Source organism: Triturus cristatus, chromosome 5_2, assembly GCF_964204655.1.
Source record: "Triturus cristatus chromosome 5_2, aTriCri1.1, whole genome shotgun sequence".
In the NCBI taxonomy this organism is placed as follows: Eukaryota; Metazoa; Chordata; class Amphibia; order Caudata; family Salamandridae; genus Triturus; species Triturus cristatus.
The window spans coordinates 700,469,125-700,487,974 of record NC_140588.1 but is presented as its reverse complement, the minus strand read 5'-3'; the positions used below and the strand labels follow the sequence as shown (position 1 = coordinate 700,487,974).

Genomic DNA, 18,850 nt, shown 5'->3' with positions numbered 1-18,850 from the left:
ACGTGGGGTGATAGTTACCACGTCTTCGAAAGATCCATTGGCATTGTAGTTCTTCTTAGAGAAGCCTCATATGTAAGCGAGCCAGCGGTACTAAAATCGATTGCAGAAGAGAGCATTCCCAGCAGAAACTTGAACACTCTCACAGAAACTTACGTTTTTCTGGAAAGAGTGCCAATGCTTGGAACCGTTGTTGTCTTTCCTGGGAGAGGAAGGCTTTGTTCTGGATGGTGTTCAAGCTGGCTCACAGAAATGTCATTGTCTGGCTTGGGAAGACAGATAATTTCTGGGAATTTATCAAGAGTCCCAGTTTGCAGAACAGGGTTAGACAATCGTCTGTTGCAGCCTTTGCTAGACAAGCTGATGGGGCTTTCAGCAGCCAATTGTCTAAGTATGGGAATACCGGATGACCTTTGTTCCGAAAGGCTGCCGCCACAGGAGCCAGAAACTTCATGAAAGTTTGTGGAGCCGATTTGAGGCCAAATGGAAGGAATCTGAATTGATAGTGGGTAATAGCCACTGTGAACCGGAGGATTTTCTATGCTTCGGATGTATAGGGACATGAAAATACGCGTCTTCTAGATCCAATGAAGTCATGAAGTCGCCGTTGTTGAGGCTTCGCAGGATGTCGGAGAGCGCGACCATCCTGACTGTTTGAATTTTGAGGAATTTGTTTAATTTCCTGAGGTCCAAGATAGGTCTCCATTCCCCCGATTTTTTGCGAATAAGGAAGAAGCGGGAGTAGAAACCTTTCCTTCTCTGAGGAAAAGGGGCCTTTTCTATTGCCCCTTTCTGGAGCATGATCTTTGCTTCCTTTTTGAGTAAGTGAAGACAAGGGGCGTGCGATCCCTTGGGTGGGGTATTGGGAGGTATTTGGGTAAATTCCAAAGTGTGGCCATAAGAGATGAGATCCAGGACCCACATGTCTGATGTGATATTGCACCACTGGTGGATATGGTTGGAAATCTTCGCACCGGTTGGGAAGAAAGGAGACCTAAGTGGTACCCTGTTGTAATCCCTGCTTGCAACCGGAGTCACAGGCTTGAGACACTGGCTTTCGTCTGAACCACTGTCTAGAGAAACGAGTCGTTGGTTGGATTGTTGCTGGTATCCTTGGCAGTCTATGATTTCTGATGCTGCTCTTTCGCCTTCCGCAAGGATCTTATTAAACTCCTTATGTTCCTCTGGGATAAGGTCTCTGATTGTCCCCATATCGGACCACATTTGTCGATCACAGCGGCCCAATATGGCTAATGCGTTAGAAGCTCTGACTGAAATTGCTGCCATTGAGGAAAAGCTGTTTTCAATGGAGTTGAGACGGCGACCATCCTTATCCAGTGGAGATGTGATGGGAGTAGATGGATTTTTTGATCTTCTCTAGGCTGCCTGCGAGATCATAGAGTCATGCTTGGGAAAACCCATGAGACATCCAGGAGAGTTCTCTGTATTTTTGATCAAGTCTCGGTAGCACCGGAACCACAGAAGCTGGCGTCTTCATTACTTTGACACCCTCTTGCCAAATGTGATCAATTATAAGTATTTACCTGACTGTCTTTCTCGATTGCTCTTAAAATTGTACAGAAAACAGTTTGATTACTGGAATATTGTGGGCATGTGGAATCTGGTAGTGACTCTGTCCATTATATTGTGGAAACTTACAATATCCCCCGGAGGTGAGTCTGAAGGACGATGAGGTGGAGGGGACGGTGTTGGTGCTATATAATCATTCCATTCATCTGTAGGCAGAGGAGGATCATGGATTTCTCCCTCCTCAGGCTCTTCTTCAGAGGTGGTAGGATCCTCTCTGGAAGGCAGAGTAATTATGGGACGCGGCATTAACCTGGGTGTGGCAGGAGGTGGTGGTGATTGAGGAGCTACAGGTGGAAGTGGGGGCACTGTGAGTAGGAAGCCTCCTTTTATAATCTGCCAACATATTTTGTAGATCCACTATTAAGTTTCAGAGGAAGTTGAGCAGGTTGTTGCCTAGGCTGTTCCAGGTATTTGAATTGATGACACTGAGCATGAGAGACCAGATAGTGTTGATAATATTGCTTCTCATCGTCAGTCTTCGTCCTGATATTTCACGTTGAGTTCAGAAGGGCTATGCGCAGTTCCAAATCGACCCTCATCCTCATCGGTATCCTCCACATCTAAAAGATGACTGGTATGTAGTGGTGACATTTTTGGTGTCCTAAATTCCATTTGTGTAGGTTGTAGGAATAGAGTTGAAGGACCTGCAGACGAAATTGGAATTCTCGATGATGTCATCGATGGTAAAATTTCCGCCGTCGACGGTGCAGCTGTCGTCGGCGATGGAGGGGTCGTCGGCGATGGAGGGGTCGTCGGCGATGGAGTCGTCGTTAGGGTCTTTGCCAACGACGAGGTCTTCGTCGACCGTCTCGTTGACGGTGAGATCTTCGTCTATGGTGGTGCCTTCTTCGACGGTGTCGTAGTCCACGATAGAGGTAACTTCGACGGTATGGAACACTTAATACTCGCCCACAACGTAGTTAATGCTGTCGACGGTCTCGACGACGATAGAGTCATTGTCGTCGTCGTTGATGAAGTAATAGGCATTGATGGGGGGGGGGGCTTGACGCCGATTAAGATTTGTGGCTGATTTTTCTTCTGGAATGGCTTGAAGATTCAGGTTTTACTTGGGATGTCCCCGAAGAATGAGGGGAACCAACCTCTGAGGAGACCTTAGGCTGTTTCTCCTGTTTTTGAGATTCTTTGGTCAGATGAGAGACTCTCTTCAGGCTGACCCTCAGGCGACCTGGGACTCTTATGAGACTTGGAGGACGTGTCTCTCTCAACATCCGATGAAGCACTCTGCTTCTTTCTCAGCCACAAATAAAAGTCTATCCGCTCTATCTCTTAGGGTTTTAGTTGAGAAAGTGTGGCATATTTTACATTGCTTTGTCTCATGGTTGGGATAGAGGCAATAGATGCAATCTTTGCGGGTCTCATCAATATGCACTCTTTTCTTTCTGCAGTATAATCCTTTTTATCCGACATTCTTCTATAGTATTAAAGAACAAAACTTATCTGAAAAAAGATGAAGAACTGAGCAGAGCTCAGGGAGACTACCTTACACACGACGTGCGGTGAAAATCTGAGGGATCAGCCTCTCTTGGGAAGGTTCCAGAGGGTGCTGGTTGCTGATATGTCATGTTTTGAGTTTGGTCCTTTTTATAAAAGGAGGCTGATAGGCTATTGAATACACGATTACCTCCATGATAGCCTATGGAATTTACTATCTACAACTTTGTTATATGTACCGTGGGACTCCCACTTCGACGACGGGGAACGATTCAGGCATGTGAATCTATGAAAGATACCCCAATACTGGATAATTGGGTTGAGTGACACTGTTCAATTTCGGATGGTCATGCCTACAGCGCCTTGATGCCTATGGGTAAATGCTGTGCTTTATAAAATTAAAATCAAATCACAATTGGATTGGACACATTAGCTTGACTCTATAGGTGAACATACTGTTGACAATGGTCAAGGTAAGCTCATATGATTCAACCTTGTGCTGAGACAAATCTGGTGAAGTTGTTGATGGGCAATGTTCTTTATTCACATATGGATGGTGCGTATGCTGAATCTAGAGTCAGCAAGGAGTCTATAGAAGGTATGTTAGATGAGGGTGTAGGAACAAATTTAACAAAACGAGTAATAAAAGTACCTCAGAGGTATAAAAACTTTGTCATGTTTTGATTTTAACTAAATGATTTATATTTGTTTGTATAAGAGAAAGATGATGTGGTATTGTAACAGGATTGCTAATACGCGTTTTTCCTGGAATGTATCTCTTTGCATGACTTACCTCTTTTCATTAGTTAAACCTATGTTTCACGTTCTAGAACTATGGCTTATGATGCAGAGGCATGCAGCGATGGTTGTAAGTGGGTGGAGGTGTCTAGAATTGGAGGTTGCGGTGCCATCGTGGGCATCAAGTATTGAATAAAGCCTCAAAAATTACAACGCAATCCTGTGGACATTTATTCCATGTTTTGAGGCAACATTTCTCAAGATGAGCCATCTTTCAATACTGTCTCACTTGTGAGGCATGTTTTACCAAAGCACTGAAAGCTGACATTGAACAAAGGAAGTGAATAAAAAGGCACCAGAGAAGGATTTACAGAGAGGCCCGAGCTGACTGTCTAGCAGAAAAAAAAGGACATACTCTTGGGAGAACACCATCATCTGTCGCAGTAGACAGCACTTTTCACCCTTCTTACAGTGAAACACCCTCAAACAATAAACTCACTACCAATGCATGTACCACACAGGAATATATGCAGGGAATAATGTTTATGGACTCTCCGCTTAGGGGTAAGGGTAAGGTATTGTACCTCAAGACTAAATAGGCACAGTCACTATTACCATCCAAAGGGTAGGCTAGGATGAGGGGGGAGTAACCACCCTCACTTAGCTTGAGGATTCCCTTTTAACAACACCCGGTCTTGAGATCTAGGGTGGCTGAAAAGAAAACAGTAATGTAAATACATATAACTGCAACACCTCCAAAACAGTGAAAGTCTTGAGCAAATGCACAGCTATGCAGCATGTTTGTATGCCTGTCTTTCAAGCAAGTGTCAATGTGTAGCTGTGTTGGTTACTGTGTAACTGGAATGTGTGACGTTTGAAGAACGGGTGCATAAGTAACAGAGTGTTTAAGGAACTGTGGCAATGTTGCTTAGTTTGTGCAAGAGTGTTTCCCTAGAAGGGTCTTCAGTGCAATTTGAAAAGTCCACAAAGGAGGTCATCTTTAAAACAAATTGCAGGAATCTACTAGAAAGTGTGAGCCACTTAAGGAATGAGTCAAGCATTCCCATGTGCAATGTTTTTTTTTCATTTAAAAGAGGATGATGCAGTGGATGGGTAAAGAAATTGACTCAACTGGAAGCTTATCGCAAAGAAGACCTATCCCACCCAACTTCCATATAAAGGCAGGTTACCTTGGACAAGCCACTGTTTACACAATCATCTTGTGATCCCACACCCTGTGAGATGCCAGTCTTGGAATCCACACCAGACAGAGAGGTTATTCTGCCAAAAGAAAAAAAAAACAACTATAAAGATAAACTGTCACACATTGCAAAATTATGACTTTTTTGGACATTCATTCATAGCACATTTATCGTGTTTCAGTTACCCATTTAAACAATATAAAACAGTATACTGAACATAATGCAGAAGCAAGAAAACTATTTTTTGGAGTCATGAAACTGAGTAAGTCTGCACAGCCTGTAGTGCAAAGCAGTAACAAAAAGAAAGACATGATGCCTCAGCGAAGGAGTTGGAACTGGTTTATTTACTGATGACTAGAAGAAAACAGACCACATGTCCCAGTGTGAGCGAGAGCAGGCCTTTCCTCAGAGTGGTACAGATGATAACACACCAATGGTAGGTAGGTAGGTAGGTAGGCAAAGAAGTGCATTGGTGTGCAACTCTTGTGTGGCTTAGAGTACAGTGGTCTGTTTTTCACTTTGCTTGGAAAGCCAAGATAAATAGAAAAGTGAAGTACAGATTATGCGTCAGGCCGTTTATTTTCTTTACAGGCACAGCCCTTCTTTACATCTCCTACTAAACCTGCAATGCAGTTTTGCTGCTTTCCTCCCAAAAGTTTAATGGGACTACAACATGCAGGCCTACTAAAGACTACATCATTACAACTCAGTCTCAGCACAATTCTAGATGACTTTAAAAAGGCACAGGGAATGCTCTCCCTCCTGCTTGTCCCTTCCACTCCAGACAAACTGCAAATAAAACGGATTCTACATTTTCAGGCCAATCAGACCTTGTATACGGGCTGTTACTAGAAAAGTTATGGAGGGTTGTGAATGAAAATCCGGTAAACCTTAAAAAAGCAATGCATAATCGCTCTACAGTGTAACAGTCTGGTAATATGACATGACACACATACAAATTGTAAATTACACTATAGTACTTTCACAATTGGCATGAACAAGCCTCAGTTTATGGGGTAAGCCGGCTCTGTTACAGAAACTGGCAAAGGGTTCAATCTACATCCGAAGAGTTGAGGCCACAATATCTATTCAAACACACTTTACACTGCAACACACATCTTTACAGTATTAGAAAAATACTCTTAGGCTGCATAGATATCTTAATATCATAAAAGAACAGCCACTGGATTACCCTGTCCCCCCGAATTTGCTTCATTTTGAAATACACCTAAATGGATATTAAAGGAATCAATAGGTGCTGACTCCAAGAACTTCGGAAGGTCCAGTCACACAGATTTTCCCCGATTTATACATTTACAAAACTACACCTTTTCTATTAAAAAGATCCAAAGGTACCTCCCAATTCATGAAAACTTGTCTTATGCTACCACACACTTTAGTTACTTTAATGTCAGTGGCATTCCCAACACGTAATCTGTTATTCTTAAACGATGGCGGTGGATGTGGATAAAGGATTTATGATAAGGATTATTAAAGTGCAGTTAGGTCACCAACACTGGAATTCTAATGGTTCAGCTCAAGGGATTTGTGGGAACTGTGGCCTGATTTACATTAGATATTTTCAGTCAGCCTGGCATACAGAAGCTTGTTGTTTTGCCTGCACGTCTACACAATAGTGTTTGGTGAAGGGGTGTGGCGTTGACCATGTTACTGCCTTACAAATGTCATCTAAGGGAATATTCCCTAAGAATGCCATGGAAGCCCCTAGTTAGCGTGCTGAATGCGCTCTAGGGGGAACTGTTAATGTACGTTTTGCTTTGTGGTAGCATACTTGAATACATTTGACTAGCCACCTGACAATGCCAGCTTTTGAGATGGGGTTTCTTTTATGAGGTGGTGAGAAAGCTACGAACAGTTGGTTTGTTTTTCTAAAAGGTTTAGTTCTATCAATGTAATAAAGTATAGCTCTTTTGACATCTAGTGTATGAAGAGCTCTTTCCGCTACAGAATCTGGTTTTGCGAAAAAACAGGTAATTCCACTGATTGATTAAGATGGAAAGCAGAGATTACATTGGGAAGAAATTTTGTATTTGTTCTAAGAACCACCTTGTTATGATGTATTTGTAAGAATGGTTCTTGTATGATTGAAGCCTGGATCTCCCTTACTCTTCTGAGAGAGGTGATTGCGACAAGGAAAGCTACTTTCCATGTAAGGAACTGCAGATCGCATTTGTGTAAAGGTTCAAATGGAGGACCAATGAGCCTCGTAAGGCCAATGTTTAAATTTCACACTGGAGAGGGTGGGATTGTGGGAGGAATTATCCCTTTAAGGCCTTCCATGAACACTTTAACAGCAGGTACCCTAAATAATGACAAATGTTGTCTGTTTTGTAGGTAAGCGGCAATAGCCGGAAAATTTAATCTTCTGGACATGTATGCTAGATTACATCTTTGTAGATGCAGTAAGTAGCAAATGATATTTTGAATTGAAGCATCTAGTGGGTAAATTCTGTTGTTATTGCAGTAAATGACAAATCTTTTCCATTTGGCTGCATAGCAAGCTCTGGTAGTAGGGTTTTAGCTTCTTTAATAATATTCATACAATCCGGTTGGAAGTTGAGGTAACCAAACTCTAGGACTTCAGGAGCCAGATTGCCAGGTTCAGCTGTGCTGGATCTGGATGCCTTATCTCTCCATGGTTCTGTGTAAGAAGCTTTGGGGAGAGTTATAGTTTTTGATGTGGAACGACAGAGTTCCAGAAGGGTTGTGAACCATGGTTGCCGGGCCCGTGTTGGAGCAACTAGGATCACTTTGAGAGACTGTTGTTTGAGCTTGCGCACTACTAATGGAATGAGAGGGAGTGGCGGAAAAGCGTACGCAAATATGCCTGACCAATTCATCCATATCGCATTGCCCTTGGACAAGGGGTGTGGATATCTGGCGGCGGAGGTTGGGCATTTTGCGCTTGCGTGTGTGACAAACAGATCTATGTCTGGATGGCCCTACATGTGAAAGAATGGATGAAGAACTTGAGGATGAAGTTCCCATTTGTGTATCTGGTGTGTCTGATGACTGAGCAGATCAGCAATTTGATTGTGTATTCCTGGAAGATGTTCTGACAGAAGGTATATCTTTTGTGGGATGACCCATCTCCATATGTTTTGCGCTAGTTGACAAAGCTGCAAAGAATGTGTTCCTCCTTGTTTTTGTATATAATACATTGCTGTCATATTGTCCGTGCGTACAAGGACAGCTTTGTTGGTGAGATGTGGCTGGAATGATTTTAATGCCAGAAAGATTGCTAGTAACTCCAGCTGATTGATTTGGATCACTTTTTGTTGAGGGGTCCACCTGCCCTGAATGGTGTGGTTTAGGAGATGTGCTCCCCAGATGGTGAGTGAGGTGTCTGCTGTTAGCACTATTTGTGGAACTGGGTCTAGGAACGGCTGCCCTTTGGAAAGGTTTTGTGTGTTCCACCACTGCAGAGAGCAATGTGTGCGGCTGCCCACCAACACCAGATCTGAAAGTTGACCTCAAGCCTGGTTCCACTGACATGCTAAGCATTCCTGCGCATCTGCAGTCTTGCATGGGGTACTATGAAGATGCAAGAGGCCATCATTCCTATGAGCTGCATGAACATTCGATCTGGTAGTGAGTGTTGGGGTTGAAATTTTGTGATGAGGGTTTGCATACTTGCTATCCTGGCTGGATTGGGGTATGCAAGAGCTTTGGAAGTGTCTATTGTGGCTCCTAGATAATGATGTATGTGGGAGGGCTGGAGATGTGATTTGGTGAGGTTTATGGTGAACCCCAAGTTGTGGAGTAGATGAATTGTTTGGTGAGTGTGATGAACACACTAGTTGTATGACTTGGCTTTTATCAGCCAGTCGTCCAGGTATGGAAACACATGAATTTGTTGTCTCCGTAAGTGGGCGGCTACCACCACCAGACACTTTGTGAAGACTCTGGGTGCTGTGGTTACTCCGAATGGGAGAACCTTGAACTGATAGTGTTGACTGTCGACTGTAGACCTTAGATATTTCCTGTGAGCAGGGTGTATAGGAATATGGAAGTAGGCGTCCTTGAGATCTAGAGTGGCAAGGAAGTTGCCTTGTTGAAGCAGTGGAAGGACCTATTGAAGAGTGATCATGTGAAAGTGATCTGACTGAATGTAGATATTGAGAGGTCTGAGGTTCAGTATTGGCCCAAGAGTATCGTCTTTTTTAGGAATGAGAAAGTAAAGGGAGTAAACCCCTGTACCTTGATGCTAGAGGGGAACCAGTTCTATTGCATGCTTTTGAAGCAGTGAGAGAACTTCCGGTTTCAGGAGCATTAGATGTTCCGTGGACATTGGACGTTGGTTGGGCGGTTTGTTTGGGGGATTTTCGGTAAGTTCCAGGCAGTAACCATACTGGATAATTTGTCTTACCCACCTGTCTGTAGTGATGGAGTTCCAGACAGGTAGGAACTGTGAAAGTCTTCCTCCGACCGGAGTGGAATGGTCTGTCGGAAAGTCATTGTTTGGTAGTGGGCGAGGTTCGATTGTTGTAACCTCGGCCTCTCCCTTTGTTATTATTTTCCCTGTAGCCACCTCTAAAATATCCCTTGTTGGGGGATGTTTGTGTGGGGCTTTTGTAGGAGGAGGAAGTAGTGTCTGTACTAATGCTTTTGGATCCGCCCCTATAAAAGGAGCAACGAAAGGAGCCTCATGTTGTTTGAGTCTGCAACGCTCCCATAGATTTTGCAGTGTCTGTATCTTTTTTCATTTTTTCTAAAGCTGTATCTACAGCTGGGCCAAACAGGTGTTCTTGATCGAACGGCTGATTTAAGATTGTTGATTGCACTTCCTGTTTAAAACCAGAAATGCGCAACCATGCATGTCTGCGTAGTAAGACACTGGTGTTGATAGATCTAGAAGCGGTGTTTGCTGCATCGAGGGCACATTTGATTGATGCATATGTAATTAACTTGCCCTCCTGGACCAGATCATTGGCTTTAGCCTTATATTGGTCAGGCAAATGTTGGATTAGGTCTTCAAGCTCATCGTAGTGAGCCCCGTCATATCTGGCAAGTAGTGCCTGAGCATTAGCTATCCTCCAGTGATTGGCTGCTTGGGAGGCAACTTGTTTGCCTGATGCGTCTATCAGTTTAGACTCTTTGTCTGGAGGTGGAGCATCACCAGAGGTTTGTGAATTAGCCCGTTTCCTTGCATTGGACACTACCAGAGAATCTAAAGGGAGTTGTCCTTTAATGTAGGCGGGATCGTTGGGGGCAGGTTTATATTTTTTATAAATTCTAGGATTAAGAATCCTGGTCCTGACAGGGTCTTTAAATATGTCAGGTGCATGTGTCAGGCGCTGAGCCTGGGCGCCTACCAGGAACACGGAAGAAGAAAAACTACATTTCCCAGAAGTCCGGCGGCTGGAAGGGGAGGAGCCGCGGCTTCAAAAACTATGAACGCGACCGAGCCGGTGCGCGTAATTCTGACTGCCAGAATAGAGCCGGAAGGGCTCTTGGATAATGGACCCTTTGCCTCAATCCTACCAGCTTCTAGGTGGGAACGTCTAGGGAGGCAGATTCCAGTTACGCGGGGCGTTGACGTAAACGCCGCCGCTTCTTGCTCGGTGATTGACTGGGATTTGGATTGAACCCATCGGTTCCTACGCAGCTCTGAAGTAAGTGCTGCCGTTCTGTGTTCGGCTTCGCTCTTCACCTCTGCAGGAGTGCGGAGGTAACTGGTTCTCCGACCGGAGTAAAGGGGCACGCCCGTGGATGGTGCTTTGCAACTCCAGGTAGCGCTGACGTAAGTGCTATCTGCCTGAACAGTGAGTCACAGCGGCGGAAAGGTGAGGAGACCTAGGAACAGAAATCCGACTGTTGGGGACTCCTGGCTTCCAGCGCTGCTCAGGTTTGGGTCATAGTGGTGCAAAAGCGAATTATTAACTTGATGTTTCAGGACTCAGGAACCGCAAGGAGCAGCGCTTCTGGGAACTTATTGTTTGGTGCTCCGTTTTATGATTTAGGGGAGAGGAATTCAGTGCACTGGGGCCGCTCTTATTTTGCTCTTTCTAAAACCAATGCAGTGCAAGACAACTGGGGTTCCATGGCCTTTCACACTGCTGGGCATTTCTTCTGTGACGAAAGGGAGGAACAGGGTACGTACGTATGGGCATGTGCGATTGATTCCCGTCTAAAAGGTGAATGGGGGGGGGGGGAAGGACTGATGTGTTTGTTTTCTGTCTTATTGGATTAGGTGCGCAGTGGCTACAATGGAGAGAAGTATCTCTGGTTGACACGCAAGAATACCGAACACACAAAGAAAGGGCTGAAGGTAATAGGCGCGTGTAGTGAGACCATATGAGAGTAGCATTCTTAGTTAATGTGTGGTAACCGTCTATTCTTTTGTTACAGGTATCCTCTTCCCGCTGCTCCCTTCCTAATACCTTTCCCTCGCCTGATTGCCCTATTTCTCTGTGTGGGTATAAAGCAGAGTTGGGGACGTCTGGAGGGGGACCCCTTTGTGCTTCGCCCGGATCCTAAGGAGTTGCTGTGGACCGCGACAGCATGTTTAATGACACCTTTGAGCATAGACAATGTATGTATTGTCTTTTGTGACTGGACAAAAGTATCCATTAGGAAGTTCTCTTCCATGGGGTCTGAATTTAGTTGAACACCATTATATTGCCCAGCCCTATTAATAAGCTGACCAAACCCTATATTGTCATCTGGGGGAGATGGTCTTGTTGGGTATGCATTTGGATCAGGAAGGTCTGGAGGCTCTAAAGGATCATTATAATCTGGCCATGTATCCTGTGCTATAGTAGTGTCATCATCAGGGTCATCATGGTGTGCACCGCCGCCCCCTAAATCATCCTTATCCTGGGGTAAGGGTGAGCATGGAGATTGGATGGGAGAGTTTGTAGGAGACAAAGGTTTAGTAGGAGGAACTGGAGAAGAGAGTCTTAAGGGGGAAGTTGCAAAGTCTCTTTTCTTGACAGGTACCTCAGGAGAGTGTGAGGTATCTAGTTTCCTCTTCTTTGTTGGGAGGCTGACAATATGGCCCGTTTTAGGGTCCACATGCAATGTCTTTTGTTTCGGATCGGTAGGATCTGGTTGAAACAGTTTTTCCTCCGTGTTGTCTTCTTTGGGTGCCGATTTTTTCGGTTCCGAACGTGGTTTGCATTTGTGCTCTGGAGCCTTAGGAGAGGTTTTGTGCTCCTTTGGCTTAGATGTCGAATCGGAAATCTTTTTCGGATCCAAAGGATGTCGATGTTTGTTCGGATCCGAGCCTTATGGTCTTTCGGTGCCGCAGAGCTCGATGCAGAGGCCTTTTTGGCTGTAACAGGAGTAGGGTGTATTCCTAATTTCGGTACCGACTAGGTTTTTTGGGTACTGATATGCGGCTTGCTCGGGCCAGAGCTGCCGGAAGGCTTTTCCTTTGTCTTTGGACCAGTGCCTGGAGGCGGGGCTTCTGAAGTTTTCACTCGGTCCCGACTAAGGCCTTCAGGCAAAGTTTTGACCGGAAACTTATTTCTTTCTAAGGGTGCCAGGGTAGGGGCATTTGTACTCACTCGTTGACCTCGAGTGATGTGGGCGTCGGAGTCATCAGCTTTGGAAACGATGTCGAGATTTCCCCCTCCCCCGAGTCTTCTGCCTCTGGGAAATCGGGACCATCGTCGAAGATGTCATGTAGCACCTGTGAAGCCTGTTGAGCCATAATGTGTCATCGAGCCCGGCGATCACGGATAGTCTTTTTAGAACGAAAAGAGGTGCAGGCTTGGCAATACTTTTCGTCGTGCTCTGGCGAGAGGCAAAGGTCGCAGACCTTGTGGTGGTCACTGTGTGGAAATTTAGCTCCACACTGGGGGCATTTTTTAAATGGAGTCCTTTCCATTAGCAGTGGGCCCGAATGGCGCCGATGGGTCCAGTGGCCCGCGTCGACGACCGGAATCGAGGAGTTTGTGGGTTAGCACGTCAAAGTCAAGCAATCGAAACAATACCGTAGAGTAGTGATGGTTTGCGCGTCAAAAAGGTTTGGAAACACGGTACCGAACCGGGGCGCCAAAAGTCACATCCGAACCCGATGGTGGAAAAAAACAATCTAAAGATGGAGTTGATGCCCATGCGCACTATCGTCCAAGGGAGGAGTCAACTATCTCGTGACTACAAAGACTTCTACCAAGACAACAACAAACTGTAATCATCCGAGCCCAACATCAGATGGCGATCTATGCACAAGTATGTATTCTGCAGCTCATATGCCTCGAACACGTTTATGTAAAAACACCATTTAAGTAATCAGTAAATTATTACTGACTCATACAAGAGACTTGTGACTTTATAAGGATTCGTTTTTTGGAAGGGGTATATTGTAGGCATTCCTTCCACACAGCGACAATTGCAAAACGGTGACAATTTATCGACTCCAGAGAGGGGAATAAGCAATTAGCCCAATAGATCGCATCTCCTATGCCTATTTAAAAAAAAACAAAAAAAAACACGACCACTGCCTACTCTCAAACTTAAAAAAAAAAAAAAACTTTTCATTTCAAGTGTAGCCCTGTTTCTTTAAAAAAAAGGCCTACATAAAAAAAAGTATATATATATTTACATAAATGCGATTCCAGCAGCCCAACATCACTGTGATGGTATACAATGAGAGTTGGTCGCAAATTGCTATTTATTCATTAATATTCATGAGACAGGTTGGATTGCAACCACCTTCAAATGATAATTTTGCAAACGGATATTAGTACAATATAGGTGGGTTCACAAAATTCGACACAGGTCGCAAACACTGTATTTTGTAACCAGTGTTTAGTACATCAGGCCTAGTTACTGCTAAATGGTGCACTTAAATGCACAATCGGCAAGCACCACTTGGAAATATGTGACGCCCACTTCACAGGGGTTTGGGAATTCTCCCAGGAAATTTAGTGCTAAAGAGTATAATTTGTGCACTTTATTAAAACACTTTGGGTCAAGAACTAGTAAACCAAAAAAGGAAAATGCTACTTGCCAGTATGCATCTGTTCTTGGCATGTAGAGCTGTCGATCCGCATACTTTTGCATAGGTCGCCATTTGGTGTTGGGCTTGGATGTTTGCACTTTGTTATTGTAGAAGTCTTTGTAGTCACGAGATAGGTGACTCCTCCTTTGGTTACTAGTGCGCATGGGCATCGACTCCATCTTCAGATTGTTTTTGCCATGAAGGGTGTTGATGGAGTTAGTTAGAAATAGAAAAGATGTCTATGTGTAATGTATGTAAGTAAGACAGTTCTGCAACACATATAGGTGCCCGGGGAGGTGGGTGGGAGTATGCGGATCTACAGCTCTACATGCCAAGAACAGATGCATACTGGTAAGTAGCATTTTCCGTTCGAGGCATATGAGCTGTAGATCGCATACTTTTGCATAGACTATATACAGCAGTTACCCCTTTAGCGGTGGCTACCGGTATGCGTTGCAGTAGTTTGAAAAAGTGTTCTTAGTACAGCCTGGCCAACACTTGCTTGTTGTTTTGCCTGCACATCTACACAGTAGTGTTTTGTGAAAGTGTGCGGTGTAGACCATATTGGCTTTGCAAATGTCATCCATGGGGATGTTTACTAGGAATGCCATGGATGCCCCTAGCTTGCGTGTGGAATGCGCTCTAGGGGAAATGGATAATGTACGCTTTGCTTTTTGGTAGCATATTTGAATGCATTTAATGAGCCACCTGGCAATTCCAGCCTTTGATATAGGGTTGCCCTTATGTAGTGGTGAGAAAGCTATGAAAAGTTGTTTAGTTTTCCTGAAACTTTTTGTCCTTTCAACGTAGTAAAGAATAGCTCTTTTGACGTCAAGCGTCGGAGTGCTCGCTCTGCTACTGAGTCTGGTTGAGGAAAAAAGACAGGGAGCTTAGACTGTTTAAGGTGAAAGGCCGAAATTACTTTAGGTAAGAATTATGGGTTTGTCCTAAGAACTACTTTGTTGTGATGTATTTTCAGAAATAGTTCTTGTATGGTTAATGCTTGGCGTTCACCCACTCTTCTGAGGGATGTGATGGCTACAAGGAAAGCTACTTTCCATGTGAGAAACTGTAACTCGCATTTATGTAAAGGTTCAAATGGGGGACCCGTGAGTCTTGTAAGGACAATGTTTAGATTCCATACTGGAGAGGGTGGAATTTTGGGAGAAATTATCCTTTTTTAGGCCTTCCATGAAAGCTTTGATGGGAGGTACCCTAAACAACGACAAGTGTTGTCTGTTCTGTAAGTAAGCTACTATAGCAGCAAGATGTAATCGTATGAATGAGTATGCCAGATTGCATCTTTGTAGATGCAGTAGATGACAGATAATGTTTTGAGTTGAAGCATCTAGTGGACTGATTGTGTTGTTATTACAGTAAACAACAAATCTTTTTTCTATTTAGCTGCATAGCATGCTCTAGTTGTAGGACGTCTAGCTTCTTTCATGACGTTCATGCAGTCTGGTGGGAGATTAAGGTAACCAAACTCTAAGACTTCAGGAGCCAGATCGCTAGGTTGAGCTGTGCTGGGTCCGGGTGTCTGATCTCTCCATGGTTCTGTGTTAAGAGGCGTGGGGAGAGGTGTAGTTTGTGGTGTGGGACTACTGAGAGTTCCAGTAGTGTTGTGAACCATGGTTGTCGGGCCCATGTTGGCGCAACCAGGATCATTGTGAGAGACTGTTTGAGCTTGTGCACCAGTAATGGAATAAGCAGGAGAGGTGGAAAAGCGTACACAAATCTGCCAGACCAGTTCATCCATATCGCACTGCCTTTGGACAATGGTTGTGGATACCTGGAGGTGAAGTTTGGGCATTTTGAGTTTAAATGTGTGGCAAACAGATCTATGTCTGGGTGGCCCCACATTTGAAAAAACGGATGAAGAACTTGCGGATGAAGTTCCCATTCGAGAATCTGCTGTTGTAGACGACTGAGCAGATCCGCAATTTGATTGTGTATCCCAGGCAGATGCTCTGATAAGAGGTATATCTTTTGAGGAATAGCCCATCTCCAAATGCTTTGTGCTAGGCGTGAAAGCTGCAGAGAGAGTGTTCCTCTGAGACTCTGGGTGCTGTTGTCACTCCGAATGGAAGGACTTTGAACTGGTAATGCTGCCCGTCCACTACGAACCGTAGGTATTTCCTGTGAGCAGGATGAATAGGAATGTGTAAGTAGGCATCCTTGAGCACTAGTGTGGCAAAGAAATCGCCTTGTTGAAGCAGCGGAGGACCTGTTGTAGCGTGACCATGTGGAAGTGGTCGGATTGTATGTACAGGTTTAACGGTCTGAGGTCTAATATTGGCCTGAGAGTGCCGTCCTTTTTTGGAATGAGGAAATAAAGGGAGTACATCCCTGTGCCCTGGTGATGTAGGGGAAGTGGTTCTGTAGGGGTAGTGGAGAGAGAGAGAACCTCCTGCTTGAGAAGCGCGAGATGTTCTTTGGACATTGGACTTGGTTTGGGCGGTATGAGGGGGGGGGGGGGGGAGTAGAAGTGAGTTTAAGGCAGAAACCATACTGGATAATTTGTCTTACCCGCCTGTCTGTGGTGATGGAATTCCATACAGGTAGGAACTGTGATAGTCTTTCCCCCGACCGGAGTGGAGTGGTCTGGGGGAGTGGAGGGAAGTCACTGTTTTGTGGTGGGGGAGTTGCGGGTATTAGAACCACGCCCTCTCCCTCTGTTATTGCCTTTGTAAGTCCCTCTAAAATAACTCCTGTTAGGGGAAGTTTGGGTGGGGCTTTTATAAGTGGAAGAAGTGGTTTCTGTGCAGTGGTCTTGGAGGCGCCCCTATAAGAGGAGCGACAAAAAGAATCTCTACTAGTTGTTGCTTGTAGAGCCCCCATAGGATTAGCTGTTTCTGTGTCCTTTTTCCATCTTTTCTAAAGATGTATCCACAGTGGGTCCAAACTAGTGTTCCTGATCTAAGGGTTGATTGAGGATGGTAGACTGCACCTCTTATTTAAAACCAGATACGCGTTGCCACGCATGTCTACGTAGTAACACACTGGTATTAATTGTGCAAGATGCTGTATCTGCTGCATCCAGGGCACATTTTATTGCGGTGTTTGTGATTAACTTTCCCACTTGTATGAGCTCATTTGCCTAAGTCTTGTATTTGTCTGGAAGATGTTGCATGAGCTTTTCAAGCTCATCATAGTGAGCCCTGTCATACCTCGCTAGCAAAGCCTGTGAGTTGGCAATACGCCAGAAATTTGCCCCCTGAGACGCAACTCTTTTACCTGATGAGTCAAGTAGTTTAGACTCTTTGTCTGGTGGAGGGGCATCACCTGTGGTTTGGGAATTTGACCATTTACGGGCATTTGCCACTACTGATGAGTCCAGAGGGAGTTGACCTTTAATATAAACTGGATCACTTGGAGATGGTTTGTATTTCTTCTCAATTCTGGAATTGAGCACTCTAGCCCTGACAGGATATTTAAAAACCTCAGGGGCATGTTTAATCATCCCTTTGAGCATAGGGAGAGTATTTGTTGTTTTTTGAGGCTGCAAGAATGTCACTAATAGAAAGTCCTCTTTCAGAGGGTCTGAATGGAGTTGGACCCCATGGTATTGTGCAGCTCTATTTATTAGTTGTGCAAACCCTACATTGTCATCTGGAGGGGATGGTCTGGTGGTATATAAATCTGGCTCAGGGACATTATAATCGTCCCAAGAGTCATGAGGTGGGATACTGTGGGTGTCATCATCAGTGTATGTATCATGTGGTGGGTATATGTCTTCATCCCCACCCCCTAAATCCTCATCATCATCTTGTGGTACAGGTGAAAGAGGAGGCACTGGAGAGTGTGCTGGAGAAAGTATAATGCTTGGAAGCTGTGGAGGTGAAGAAAGGCCTCATAGGTGAGGATGAGTCTTTTTTCTTGGAGGGCATTTCATGTGTTTGAGGTATCCAATTTCCTCTTTTTAGGTGGTATAGAGGTGACCTGGCCGGTAATAGGGTCAATATGGAGTGTTTATTGCTTAGGATCCGGTGGATCTGGATGGAAAAGTTCCTTCGATCCGTTGTCTTTTTTTCAGAGCCGAGGACTTGGGGTCCGTGTGGTGCTTTGGCCGGTCTTCTTTAGCTTTAGGAGGGGTTTTTGTGTCCTTCTGCTTAGGTGGAGTTTTTGACTCCGAATATTTAGGCTGTTTTTTTGGATCCGAAGTCTTGGATTACATTTGCTTTCAGTGCCAAAGAGTCCGGTAGCTTGGGTTTTTCTTCCGGTGCCGAAGATTTTGGTGTCGACGGTACCTTGGGTTTATGTTTCGGTGCCGAAGATGCTTTTTCGGCACCGTGGTGTGGCTGGCTCGATCCCGAGCTGCCTGAAGGCTTTGTGGGCTTCGGAGCCGGGCCCAGAGGCGGGGCTTCTGAAGTATTGTCACGGTTACGACCCAGACCCGAAGGTGAAGGTGTTACCGGAGCCTTTTATTTTTTCGGGGCAGGGGCGTCGACGTCAGTACTCACGCTCCGTTGACCTGGAGTAATCATCTGGTCTTCTGAGTCCGAGTTGTCGGCTTCGGAGACGCTGGCTAGTTCATCTCCTGTCTCTGGTTCTGGATCATCAGGGCCTGCCTCGAAGATGTTGTCCGGCGCCGAAACGGTTGATCTAGACATTTCCTGAAATCGAGCCCGACGATCACGTATAGTTTTCTTGGACCTGAAAGAGTCACAGGCCTGGCAGGGTCGACTCTCGTGTTCTGGAGAGAGACAAAGGTTGCAGACCTCGTGGAGATCTGTGTGTGGGAATTTAGCCCCACACTTGCATTTTTTTAATGGAGTCCTTTCCATATGCTGGTTGATGGTGCCGATCGACCCAACGGCCCACATCGACGACCGGACTCGAAAATTTCTTTGGAACTGGATACACGTCGAGAGAGATCGCTATCGAAACAATACCGTTG

The 18,850-nt window shown here is 45.0% G+C and overlaps 1 protein-coding gene across 15 annotated transcripts in view; it reads right to left on the bottom strand.

Moving 5' to 3' along the window:
- The window catches only part of BCORL1 (BCL6 corepressor like 1), a 1,042,621-nt gene that overhangs the window by 562,042 nt on the left and 461,729 nt on the right, over nucleotides 1-18,850 (bottom strand). For all 15 annotated transcript variants that reach the window (XM_085607780.1, XM_085607776.1, XM_085607781.1 and 12 more), the window contains one exon: nucleotides 4,968-5,058. In XM_085607780.1, the coding sequence (XP_085463906.1) occupies nucleotides 4,968-5,058 (91 nt within the window). The remainder of the gene's footprint in view (nucleotides 1-4,967; nucleotides 5,059-18,850) is intronic.